Here is a 13,377-nt window from a genome sequence, read left to right as displayed (position 1 = left end):
AACCACCCGTTTAATTTTTTATTTTATTTTATCACCTCTTAAATTAAAAAACTACTTAAAATACCACCCATTGCAAAATTCTGGTGGATTTCTTGCATGTGGACCTACCCAATGGCTAGTAACGGCTATGTCTAAGCATTACAATCAACCATGTCTTAGCTCCACCTCCCCTTTAAACCAGTTTATTAAGTACAAGACAACCTAAAACTAAAAGAAAACAAGTAAAAAAACAAGAGCTTATTATCTGAATTGCCACTACTACTGATCATCTTCTTCCTGTTACCAATAAGAGTCGTTAGGTGGGGCCCACATAAGAGAAATCCACCGAAATTTTGAAATGGGTGGTAATATGAGTAGTTTTTGAATTTAAGGGGTGGTAAAATAAAAATAAAAATTTAACGGGTGGTTATTTTGAAAATGGATACATTTTTGGGTTGTAATTTAAAAATTAACTTTTTTTTAGGTATTAATTTTTTTACTAAATGTTTATTTTGTAAAGTGTTCATATTTTTTTACCAAATGTTCATATTATAGACACCTAATAACTATTGGGGGCTGAGATTGAGTATAAGGGTCTATCCTCATTGACTGAACTCAGCTGAACTGAACTGAAGTGAACTCAACTGAACCGAGTTGAACTAAACTGAACTGAACTGAACTAAACTGAACTGAGCTGAGCTGAACTGAACTAAACTGAATATTTTATAAGAGAAGGAAATTAGAAGCTGAATTGAACTGAACTGAATTTCAACGTAAGAGAACAGACCCTAAGTCATATTCCTGATCCACAACCATCAGTTTAAGGATATGTATTCCTGAACCTCAATCATAATCTTGACCCAACTAGGTTGGAAGCGATGCAGAACCCGTAATTTATACTCACCTAGACACCTACCATTTCTACACGGGGCCGTAAGGGCAATTCGGGACCATAAATTTAGCTAACACATTATCTGTTGAGCCAGTGCATTTGCTGATTTGCTTTTAGACGTTCAAATATCCCCGGTAGTTAGACCAGAACATGCCTACCTTAAATTTGTTCACAAATGTCCCAGTTGATGCCGTTATCGCTTCAGATATTCTCAAGGATGCCACCAAAGCTGTTGCTAAAACCATTGGCAAACCCGAATCTGTAATTTCTCTCTCTCCATTTTCTTTAGGCGTTACTAGTTCAAATTATATTGTCGACGTGACTATTTAATTTATTGTGATTGAAGTATGTGATGGTGTTGATAAACGGAGGAGTACCGATTGCTTTTTCGGGAACGGAAGAAGCTGCTGCATATGGAGAATTGATCTCAATTGGAGGACTTGGCCCTGCTGTTAATGGGAAATTAAGTTCAATTATTGCTGAAATACTCCAAACTAAGCTTTTTATTGATAATTCTAGATTCTACATCAAATTTTATGAAGCTCAGGTAACAATCTACATGTAATTTTTATACACTTTTAATGCTATGCATAACTTTGAACATTTTTTTTATAACTGTGAGTTTGAACTAGTAATGTGACAACTAAATTGATTGATTGAATGGGATGTTATGGGTGTCATTTGCTTGAGGATATTATTTGGGTGTCATTTGTTTGGTTGTGAATTTGTGTTATTAGGGTATAATTTGTGTTATAATCTCATTTGTTTGATTGTGTTATTTGAGTTCATAATGAATGGAGTTTTGAGTTATTAATAAAAATAGGAAAATTCTCAATGGTAACCCCAACTTTTGTTACGCACCAATGGTGACCTTTTTTTTTTTTTTTTTTATTATACAAAATGACCTTAGTTAAAAATTTCATCTCAATTTCATTAAATATTAACTATGGTTAGATTTATATTTAAAAAAGAAAAAGAAAAATTAAAAAAATTTACCCCAACCACCAAAAACCAGCCAGCCACCATTACCCTTTCTGGCGACGCTACCCTAGGTTTCTCTGACCGCCACTGATGCTACTCAAGCTATCCCGGACCTCCGGTGATGTTGCGCCAGTTCTACATCGACCACCGCCAAGGTTCGATTCTTAAATCCCCGCCCACAACCCTCACTCTCTCTCCTCCTTCTCACCGTCACCACCTCTAAATCGCCTGAACTCCAAAACTCCGACCATCCCCAGACTATCAGTTTACCCAAATTCGACCACCGATCGATCTCTATCTCATTCTTCTCTGCCTTCTCCTTCACCGATCTCTCTTCGATCCCCGCCCAGACTAGAAACCTCAAACCCTAAACCCACCACCCCTCCTCGACCAAAACCAACCCCACAGCGAGAATCGAAGGTCAGAGGATAGAAAGTTTTGAGGTTAGGGTTCAAATCTAGGCGGTGGAAAGGGTGGGGGCGATGGTTCGGCGGTTTGGTGGGAGGTCGGCGTTTTAGATGAGGGGTTCGGTGGCTCCGGTTAGGGTGGAGGTGTTGTTGGCCTGGCTACGTGGTGGGGATGAGGGTGGAGGTGGTGGCTAGGTTAGTGGTTTTTCTTTTTAGGTTTTTTTTTCATTTTTTTTTTCAAAATTAACCATAGTTATTTTTTTTTTAACTCAATAATACTTATTAATGTCATAAGTGAGATAAATTTTATAATAAAGGTCATTTTGTATAAAACAAAATTAGGGAGGTCACCATTGGTGCGTAGCAAAAGTTGGGGTCACCGTTGAGAATTTCCTATAAAAATAATGTGTTACCTCCAAATACAAGTATTGAAAAAAATCAAGATTGGCTCATGTGATGCACCTATGTGGGCGTGATAATTGGTATTCTATGTTACACGGGCTTTTCATTATACCTCAAGTACCCTGAGTACCCTGTGTTCGGATCCTTGATACTCAAACATGGTATGGGCATTCAGACTTTTCACAACAAACTATAAAATATATAAATTTTGGTAAATTTACAGCAGTGTTTGAAACCAATACCCAAGATTAATAACATAGTTGATCATACTGATGGCCGCAAGGTAACGTCATCCAAGTTTAGATGTTTTGATTGGATGTGTTTTTGGAAGTTCCAAATACAATTAGCCATAACCTTACTTGAAATATTCTTGAAATCCAATTAGAAAAGGGATATGCTTTGAAATGGAAGCTTAGCAATGAATCAAATTATGATGGTTTAGTAGTACTAACAGAAATTACTACTATTACTACTTATGTTAGTTATGTATCTATTTATTGATTTAGTATTGTGTAAATATTATGTTCCTTTTTATATCATATGGTTCCTTATACGATTCATGATAGCCGACCCTAAATCATTATGGGACTAAGGCTTTGTTGTTGTTGTTGTTTTGCGTAAATATTGATGTAGTATAAATTGAAAAGCGGATAATTTATAGGAAGTATATATAAAGCAGTATGAGAGGGGGACGTGGACAAATCAATACGGAGTGGTTAGTAGGAAATGCTGAAAATAGAATGTTTACTGGTATACAAAAAAGAGAGACTGTGCGAACTGCGAAGGGATAGAGGTAGTCACACAACATTTAGACTCAAATGTAAAGAGTTACAGTGAAAAGTTATATTCGTAAATATTTTTCATCCTTTGTTTTGGAGTAGTTTAGTGGTCAAATATGAATTAGAATTCTTCACCCTTTCTAGAATAAATGAAAGCAGAAAATATGAATAACATTTGGGGGTGGAAGATGTATTATTCAATCTGTTAAGTTATTGTACTTGTATTTCTGTAAACAGAATCCACAGAAGTTTTAAGCTTCTTTCGTATCCCTTTTCTCAATTAAACATTTAGCTTGCAATTCACGCATGTACTAGATGAATTATAGTAACTAGTGCCAATTTTGGAGTACACCATTTAGTTGACCATAATAATAACCTGTGTATATTATCCAAACTTCTGCTTCTGTTTCTGTCGTTATGGTATTTGAAACCTGACAAGATAAAAGGAACAGGTTTTTCATGTCAACAAGATATTTTAAGTTGAAACCAATTCAATCTTTCCTCTTTGAGTTGATATCTGTATTGATCTTACTGTCTCATACCTGCTGGACTGCTTCCAAAGCCATCCTTGTCCATTGTTTAGCTGACAATGCTAGATTCACAAAATTCCAAAAATTTCTGGTAAAATTAATAAGGTGATTAAATAATTGTTTTGTTTCCTTTATGCCTAGAATTTTTTCACCTCTTGCTCGGTTGTTTGATGGCTGCTTTGATCTTTATATGAGTTTGTTTGGGATTAGTGTTTGTTGTACATGTGTCCATGACTAATTTAATCTCTTGGAAGGGCAGATCAGATAGACAAGAATGTGTCCGACTCTGGGAGTCCAACATCACCATTACACCATTATGATTGTATATTGCATATTGCATATGTTGCTGACTTAGGGTACTTGCATTTTGGTGCAGCGACCTTTTTTTGGATTCAACGGATCCACATTTTGAGTTGCTCGTAATAGGCTGATTCATTCTGGCAACATTTAGCTGGAAGATAAGCAGCATTTGCATCTGTATTCTGAAGTCTCACTAAAAAGTCTGTAATGATTACATTCTGTGCTATTTTAATCACCAATGTAAGTGACATAGCCATATTCTCTCTTGGATAATAGCTACTCCCTTCATCAGCGTGATTATCAAGGATGGGGCAGAGAGTGTTTGACCCGAAGTTGCCCTCATCATCACATTTCATGGAAAGTTCTTTTGGTCCTTTTCATATGTTAGTATGATTTGATCGGAGCCTCGTAGTTGAGGCTCGTGCTTGGGCAGCACAGTAGCAAGGCGTCTTAAGCTTAGAGCAGCAGTACATAAACTATTCGGTTGATTTAGCTGTGTTCAGCTTGAGCTATATTAATTTAGAAGGCAAAACCAGACATAAATTACATTGGCTTAATACATGAGCAAATTTCTGTTGTTAAATGTTATGGATAGTTAGTTTATATGTAGATCTGGTTATTGGGTAGGTTGAGTCTGCTGGTTGGTGCGGGTCGAATGCAGATCAAAACATAAAAGGGTCGCCTTATAAAGAGTTAAAGCGGGTTGGGCCTAAGTTGATCATAATAGGTCGCCTTATTAAGGGTCAAACGTACCCTTGATTCATGTATATAAACATATATTTATTTTTGGATGAATAATTTGAAAGGTTAATAAAATTTAAATAAAAATAGTTTTAGAAATGAAAAATAAAATAAGTTCTAAAATAATTTTATACATTGCTCATTTGATGATTAAATAAGCAATAATTATTAAAATGAGCAAACAATACCCTTAGGTGCACCGTGTATCCGGGTATATATAACAATCTCTTAATAAGGGCCTATTCTCATACGTTTATTTTCAGCTAAGCTCAGTTCAGTTTAGCTCCTAATTTCCTTCTCTTATAAAATATTCAATTCATTTCAGTTCAGCTCAGCTTCAGTTAATGAGAACAGACCCTAAGTTTAAATATTTTACTATTGTAAAGGTTAAAAAGAGTTACCCAATTTTTTTTATTTTTTTTAAAAAGAAAAAAAAAGAAAAAAAGAAAATAAAAGGCAGTTAGTTGTTCTTGTCTCTAAATGGCTGTATTTAACAAGTTTAGGTAATTTAGTTTAAACTAGTAAAAATTATGTGAATAAAGACAATTGTAAAGCTTAGAAAAAGAAGTAGAAAATACCTTTTTTTTTTCAAAAAAATAAAAAAATAATCTTAAACCCTCTTTTGATATTTTATCCTTGGTTTCTACAAGTTTTTGTTAGGGACTTCTCATTGTTTATCAAGTAGAAATTTTTTTCAGTTATCATTCTAAGGTTATAAAGGTTAGGTGGCTAATCTGTAAATCTGACTATGTCCTACTGTTTGAATTAACTAGAAAATATTCATCTCATTAACGCCTCGTTTTTTTTTTTGGGATAAAGAGTACTAATAAAAAAAAATACAGAAAACAAAGACAACCAACAAACTACATTACCCAAAAGCACTAAAGATGCACTTGCGAGCAAACTTTGTTCAAGCCAAGTTCAAGTACATTAAGACCCAGTTTGATTTATAATATTTAGCTAGGCGAAAATTCATCTCATTACGGCCCATTTGGTTTGATACAAACCAAGCGAGGCGTAAGTGCTTAATTGACCATTTATAATATTGACTTGTCTCGTTTCGATCTAGAGTAAAGTCTTAACAGTGTCAAGATGGAGTACCCGTCAAAAAAAAAAAAAAAGATAGAGTAACTTGCGAGTTGTCTTACAGACACGAACATTTAAAAGAAGTGTCACGAGTCTCAGGTATCTAACACAAACATTTAAAAGAAGTGTCATGAGTCTCAGGATGGGAAGTATAGCCTAAGGTGAGATGCCTTCCTTCACTGACTAGCCTTTGACACAAATGGACAACCCGGCAAAGGGCAAACTATATATGACCTTCAGACAAATATTAATTCCAAATCATCATCTTCTTCCACTACTTCATGAAACTACTTTATCAAAAGTTACAAGTCAGCTTGTATTGTTAATTCTTGGCTTCTTGCCAATAACAAATACAAAGAATTCAAATGTTTCTTACATCATTTTATAAGGGAACTTTTCAATCTTGTGTAGAAAGCAAGCAAAAAATAAAGGAGCCATAAACACAAACTTTTCTTGTTTTTGCTAGTCTTAAGCTAAGCATATATGCCAATGCAACAAACCAATGCAACACAGTCCTAACAAATTTACAGCATAAATCACAATATTTTCTTTTTCCAGTAGCTAAGAGAATCTAACATACACTAAAATACTAGTAGGTTTTATGTTTAGCATTTCTTCATCTGCACATCTTGTATAGTTCTGGGTACAAAATCATCCTTTTATATATTATGACAAAACGACCTTACATACGTTCTATATATTCTTGTTGCTCTTCATAATAATCCTGGATACTCTTTTACACTACCCACTTCAGTTTACATATGAGTGACCATTTTACATCAGTGATCATCTATACTATCTGAGTGTTCAAAGTTTTCGATGATGAGGCTTGTTTATCTCATTTTCGTAGTCCTTCTATTCACACATTGTGGTAAGTGTTCGATTTCTTGTATAAAAGTTTTATCTTTTGCTATATTTGATGTTGTTGATTTCCTAATGTAGGTTCACTTGAATCTGTTTGTGTTCACAGATGCAAGGAAATCAGTAATGTTTTCTAAAATGTTATCAAGTCCTAAGAATCAAAATATGAAACACTTGAAAATTTTGGATTTGGCAAAAAACTTGAATATGCTATTAGATGTATCAGTGAAAGATTCATCAAATGCTGAACCTTATGTAAGCTCCCCATTTAGTTTACCACCTTATGATTATCTAGCTCCAGAATCATTACCTGAAAATAGTAATACACCACCATTTTGTGTATACCCACCACCCAACCCACAAACCCCTTCCACTACTATTCCAAGCCCGGTCGATTATAAACCTACACCGCCTTCTAGCCCACCTCCTTCTAGTCCTAATAATGTCTTACCTTCCCCTACCACGCCGGACTTATCTCCTAGCCCACCAAGCATCATTCCTGGGCCTCCGGAGAATGAACCAAACCCACCTAACTATGAACCAAGCCCACCAAGTCGTGGTGACATCCCAAGCCCATCAAGTGGTAACATCCCAAGCCCACCGAGTAGTGGTGACATTCCAAGCCCATCAAGTGGTGACATTCCAACCCCACCACAAAATGTACCATCTCCAATAGGCTTTGAACCAAGCCCACCAGTTTTCGAACCAAGTCCACCAGTTTTTGAACCACCAGTAGTGTATCCACCACCAACGGTACTTCCATCACCACCCGGTGGTGGTGGTGGGCATGGGTCGGGTGGTGGTGTTTGGTGTGTCGCGAAACCATCAGTACCGGACCCAATTATCCAAGAGGCTATGAACTATGCATGTGGATCAGGGGCTGATTGTGGCCCAATACAACCAAATGGCCAATGTTACCATCCTAACACACTTTTAGCACATGCTTCTTATGCCTTTAATAGTTATTGGCAAAGGACCAAAGTTGCTGGAGCCACATGTTCTTTTGGAGGGACTGCAATTCTTGTCACTGTTAATCCAAGTGAGTTTATTCTTAACTTAGTAATTTTTTTTTATTATATTTATATACGAAGTAAATATTATTTTTCAGAATTTGCGAATAATCAATCATGTCATAATCTCGTTCTTACAAATCATACTCCGTATGTTTATGTTTTTATTAAACTTTTTTTGTTGTTTATTAACACAATTGTATGGGTACAATATACAATGTACAGAGTACGTATAAATAGAGTATTAATTTTAATTTCTTTTTAATATTAGGCCCTGTTTGATTCACCTTAATTTTGCTGAACTGAAATTATTTTTACTGAACTGAACTTATTTTTACTGAACTGAACTTAATTTTATTGAACTGAAATTATTTTTACTGAACTGAAATTATTTTTAGTGAAGTGAAATTATTTTTACTGATTTTCTATTATAATTATTCTTTAAGAAAATTGAATTTTACTGAACTGAAATTATTTTTACTGAACTGAAATTATTTTTACTGAACTGAAATTAATTTTACTGAACTGAACTTATTTTTACTGAACTGAAATCATTTTTACTTAATATTATTTTATTAAGGTGAAGAGAACAGGACCTTACTTTACAACTGAGCAATGTTTTAATACACATGTTAATATGCTCTCTCTTCGTATTATAGAAAAATAATACTAAGCAAACAAAATCTACACCTTAAGTTATCAAAGTATAATACTTATAACCTTAATCACTAGTTTAAGTCCGTGCTAATATTTGATTTATAATTTTTCAAACTATTATACTTTAGTTATGAAACTCTAAAACAAGAAGTCAAGAACAACATTTAAATTTCCTAAGGCTTAACTCGGACATGAAAAAAAAAAAATATCATTTATTTTTTCTATATTATTAAACAGGTTAATTTGAACATCTTAATTTTACTTTGACACAATAAAAACAATTTACTTGTTTTGTTTCATATGATTTTTTTTTTCCCTTGTTTTTGCAGGTTCACAAGGATGTCATTTTGATAGTACTTAATCACTAGGTGCAACCGTGCAAGGATGTCCATATCTATTGAAGGCCAAGTAATAGTTGTTGTCCAATTTCAGCACACAACTTTAAACGACACATGCCATGGACTTTGGAGAAAACAATGGCTCAATTCAAGTTGGATAATTCAAAGGCTATTTGTAGCATTTTTTTTTTTATTTTTTTTTTCTTATTGAATTTGAATTAGGAAAAGTTATAAGTTTTGTACTTTGGTGTAGATACGAGTGACTGCTAAGCCACTGAATTAATTATTTTAAATAGATTTTTAAAATATTAAGCGAATAGTTTTTACAGTAAGCCATGCATTACTTTTAGTCGTCAAGTTTCATGTTATAGATTCAAGATTTATTTTATTTTTTAAAAATAAAAATTAGGTTATGCATGTACATAGCTGTTGAATAATTATAATAACAATATAAGAAGTAGATATAAAAAAAGGAAAATGTTATACATAACCCTTAGGGTTACATATAAGCATTAAATTTACTCTTAAAAATCGTAAAAAGTTAAAAAATCGTCAAAATATAAACACTAATTACACTGATTCACGTGTGTTTTTGTCATGAATTCCTAATTTTATACAATTTTCAATAGTGTATTTAATGCTTATATATAACCCTTAAGGCTACATATAACATTACCCTATTAAAGAAAAATTATAATAGAAAATCAGTAAAAATAATTTCAGTTCAGAAAAAAATAATTTCAGATCAGTAAAATTAATTTAATTTCAGTAAAAATAATTTAAGTTCAGCAAAAATAATTTCAGTTCAGTAAAAATAATTTCAGTTCAGCAAAATTAAGGTGATGAGAACGAGTGTAGACACCCATTTGTGTCTCCCCAAAACCAAACCCGGTGATGAGTACCTTTCACGTCGAATCATAATCGAATGAAGCAAAAGTGTGGAAAGTCTAGTGTTGCGGAAAGTTTTTATTTTCTTTTCTCTTTTCTCTGTTTTTGAAGACTTATTTTAAGAAAACAACCAATCCAGTTTGGTTGGTCCATGATATGGGTCCAATAGTAGTGTAGTTGGATGGGGCTTGCAAAGACCTTTCCAACGATATATTATAAGCCCAATTCCGATGAATATTGAGGAAGTTATCGCCAATTTACTAAACTGGGCCCGGTTTAAGCCTTATATGCGGCCCAATGATCTAGGGGAGGGCCTAATATGGTTTATCATTCCTAATGCAATTAGGAATGGTTTTAGTCTTCTAGATTCTTCTAGAAGGTTCTTTTCATTCCTAATTCAATTAGCATTGATAAATTGACTTTTGTTGACTTTTCAGAGTTTTAATCAAAATCAAATAGCATTTTCGAGGAAATTATATAATTTTATCCTCCAGTACGGCAAACTTATCTGATTTTCGAAAACGCGTTAAATTTAAGCTTGGAGTCTGACCCCAGGCCTTGGCGCCTGGAACCAGGCCTGGCGCCTGGCGCTAGTGTTGGTGCCTGGCGCCAGTTAGCCAAGGGTGGCGCCAACTCTGTTGTTTATGCGTCAGACTCTGTTTTGTTTAATTTATCTTTTTGGCTGATTTTCTCTATAAATATCGTATTAAAAACTCCGTTTTCATTCACTAATCATTCACCAATTCTCCTCGTTCACAAGTTTTCATCTACAATCATTAATTCTTTAGCATTCTTTAATTCATTCATCTTCTTTCTCTTTTTCAAATTCTGTTTTCTCATACAAAATTCCGCATTCACAAGATCTAGAAACGCCTAGCCATATTCGAAGTTGCCTTCGCCCTAGACGTGAAAGGTTTTAATTTCTGAGGGTTTGGTCCCAAATCTCTCTTTCAATTACTTAATTTAATTGTTTTGATTATTATTTTCCTTGAATTTACTTACGTGTGTATTTTGTTATTAGAAAGAGGTACGAGACATCAAAGTAAGTACTTTTATTGATTAATTGATGTTATGATGTAGAAATCATGTTTACATTGTTATTATGATATTCCTAGTATCATGTCTAGGGTATTTTTAATATTAAATATGATTGTTGCGATGCTTTTTATTCTCTTCCTATTATTTATGATTGTTAGTATCATGTTAGGGTTAAAGATTTGATCTTGATTGCTTAGTGACATGCTAGGATTTGTTATTAATCTTGTTAGTATCATGCCTAGGATCTTGCTATTTTTATTATGCTTTAATATTAACATGAACCCGATTATGATTATAATTGTTATAATTTATGATGAGTGTGATTATCATTATTATTATGTTGTTTGATGATATTTTATTTATTGCTTGATCACGCCTTTATGCATGTTTAAAGGGAATTGGTACTTGTAATCACACTTAATAAGATAACTAATAATCTTGTTTAGGGTTAATTTGATTATATTTCAAGTGATCGCCAATAATAGATTTATTTGTGCATTAAATTCAACCAACATAGATAAACAGGTTTAGGGTTAATCCTATTGATTGCATGTTAATTAAGAAGCGCACATGAATACGATCAGAATAAAGTAGAGGCCTATTATTAGGGCAGGTTCAATCTCTTTTATGTTGGATTTGTACCTTCATCCCCGAACCCTTATTTGGTTCTAGACCTTATGGAGTTGACGATCTCTTGGATCGTTAAGGGGTGTAACCTTCATCTCGTGAACGGTTTACAAGTTCCTAAAACTTGTTGGCGACTCTTTTTCTCTATCTTCTTCCCTTTTGGACGCCACCGTACTTTAGTGTATGATCACAGTGGGGTTCAAGCTAGTGGGATTAAGGCTTGAAAATATTCCCTACAGTTTTTGGCGACTCCACTGGGAAAAATTTCTATTTTAATTCCTGAATTTGTTTCGGCAATGATTTAGAATGAGTGGATGAGACTCGAAAAGTTCTAAGTATTTCATGTGCGTAATTTTGATTAACATTATTGTCATATGCATAAAAAAGATCTCATTGGAAAGACCATCCGTAATGAGTTAAAAACATAGGATTTTACACGTAGGAAATTTGAGGAATGTCTTTCACAACTAGGACTGAAATAACACCGCGCGAAACTGGAAAATTTTATCGAGCACAGAAAGCTACTAAGGCATGTGGGAAGTAGCGTCAGGGGCCAGAGCATTGGCGCCAGAGCATTGGCGCCAGTATTTTAACCGTAGCGCCAGACGCCAGCATTGGCGCCAGGCGCTACAGTTGAAAGCTGGCGCCGGTCTCTGATTGCTGGCGCCAATTTCCCTTAATACCGAGCCAGAAATATGCGTTCTAATTTCGATCAGTTTTTCGTATTGTTTGCTTGATCCTACTTCCTGATTGAATTTTTTCTCACTTTTCAGAAACCCATATGTGTTCTACATATGGACATAACCCTCTGGGAATTCATGCTCCATCTACCCGATTGAACACTCCGTGCAACAAAGGGTACATCCGAGATGTTGAATTCACCAAACCATGGAAGCGAGTTTTTTCTAAACTCGCGGTGTCCCATCCACTCGCGCCAACCCTTCACGGTTAGGCTTCCGCGCGGAGCATTCGGACAATTAACCATGGACCCTCTATTGACTAAACCATATCCCGAACTTTAGAGAACTAGAGCCATGGTTAGGTTGCAAACTCATTGCATCATATTGTGCCTACTTGACTAATTGTGCATTATTTGTTGTGCATACTCTATGTGATTTTTCCTAACCGTTTGTTTGACTTGTGTCAAAACTAAATAAATTAATGACTTAAAGAACTTTGCCTAATTAATTAATTAATTAATTTGAGTCAATAAAGTCTAATATTTTACTCGGAATTGACCTAGTACGACTTTAGGCATACCCCAGTTGATTAATAACACCGAAAACAGTTCCAGACCGAAGCTCCAATATTGGCGCCAAGGTCTGAGCTGTAGCGCCACACTATGAAGTGTAGCGCTTGACGACAGCTCTGTCGTCTGGCGCCAAGCTCCATGGTGTGACGCCAGTCCTGTCGTTTGGCCGACAGTTCGGCTTATTGGTCGAGTCATCACCTAGTGTCTAATTAACCAGTTTGCTAATCAATTCGGTTAATTTTCGCTGTCAATAACACCTTGTCAAGTCATTAATCGAGTCTTAGTCACATAGTCTAGCCACATGGTCATGACACGAGTCTCAACATGTCACCTACACTCACTAGTCTTAGCATACACTTTGAGTATATGTCACCTTGACCATGTCTTAGGTTCATGCATAAGTCGGTCTTTCCGTCATTTGAGTTGGGGGTACATTCTACTCCTAATTCTTCATATCCCTCCATCTAAATCTTCTTCACATTCTATTCCAATCTTTCTTCACTTCCATTGCATGTTGAATAAAGTTTGAGTCAAATAATTAACAATAAGTATCCCCAAATTCCTTTTCCACAGTACTTGGTCAAGGAGAGAAGGGCGATTAATCAAGGA

The 13,377-nt window shown here is 34.8% G+C and overlaps 2 protein-coding genes across 2 annotated transcripts; both read left to right on the top strand.

The window, feature by feature from the left end:
• The first annotated feature begins 899 nt into the window (after nt 1-899).
• LOC145613924 (uncharacterized) lies at nt 900-4,853 on the top strand. The gene is made up of 3 exons (XM_081668961.1): nt 900-1,132; nt 1,218-1,418; nt 4,347-4,853. Exons 1-3 carry the CDS (start codon nt 1,022-1,024, stop codon nt 4,380-4,382), a joined length of 348 nt encoding a protein of 115 aa, XP_081525087.1. The 5' UTR covers nt 900-1,021; the 3' UTR covers nt 4,383-4,853.
• A 2,227-nt stretch (nt 4,854-7,080) lies between these two features.
• Nucleotides 7,081-9,394, top strand: LOC145613917 (uncharacterized). Its single transcript, XM_081668955.1, has 2 exons — nt 7,081-7,997; nt 8,955-9,394. The coding sequence occupies exons 1-2, from the start codon at nt 7,085-7,087 to the stop codon at nt 8,984-8,986; spliced, it is 945 nt and encodes a 314-aa protein (XP_081525081.1). The 5' UTR covers nt 7,081-7,084; the 3' UTR covers nt 8,987-9,394.
• Nucleotides 9,395-13,377: the final 3,983 nt, after the last annotated feature.

This window comes from Chenopodium album, chromosome 3 (assembly GCF_948465745.1).
Source record: "Chenopodium album chromosome 3, dcCheAlbu1.1, whole genome shotgun sequence".
NCBI lineage: Eukaryota > Viridiplantae > Streptophyta > Magnoliopsida > Caryophyllales > Amaranthaceae > Chenopodium > Chenopodium album.
The sequence above is the reverse complement of the archived record's forward strand: the minus strand, read 5'-3'. Positions and strand labels throughout refer to the sequence as shown.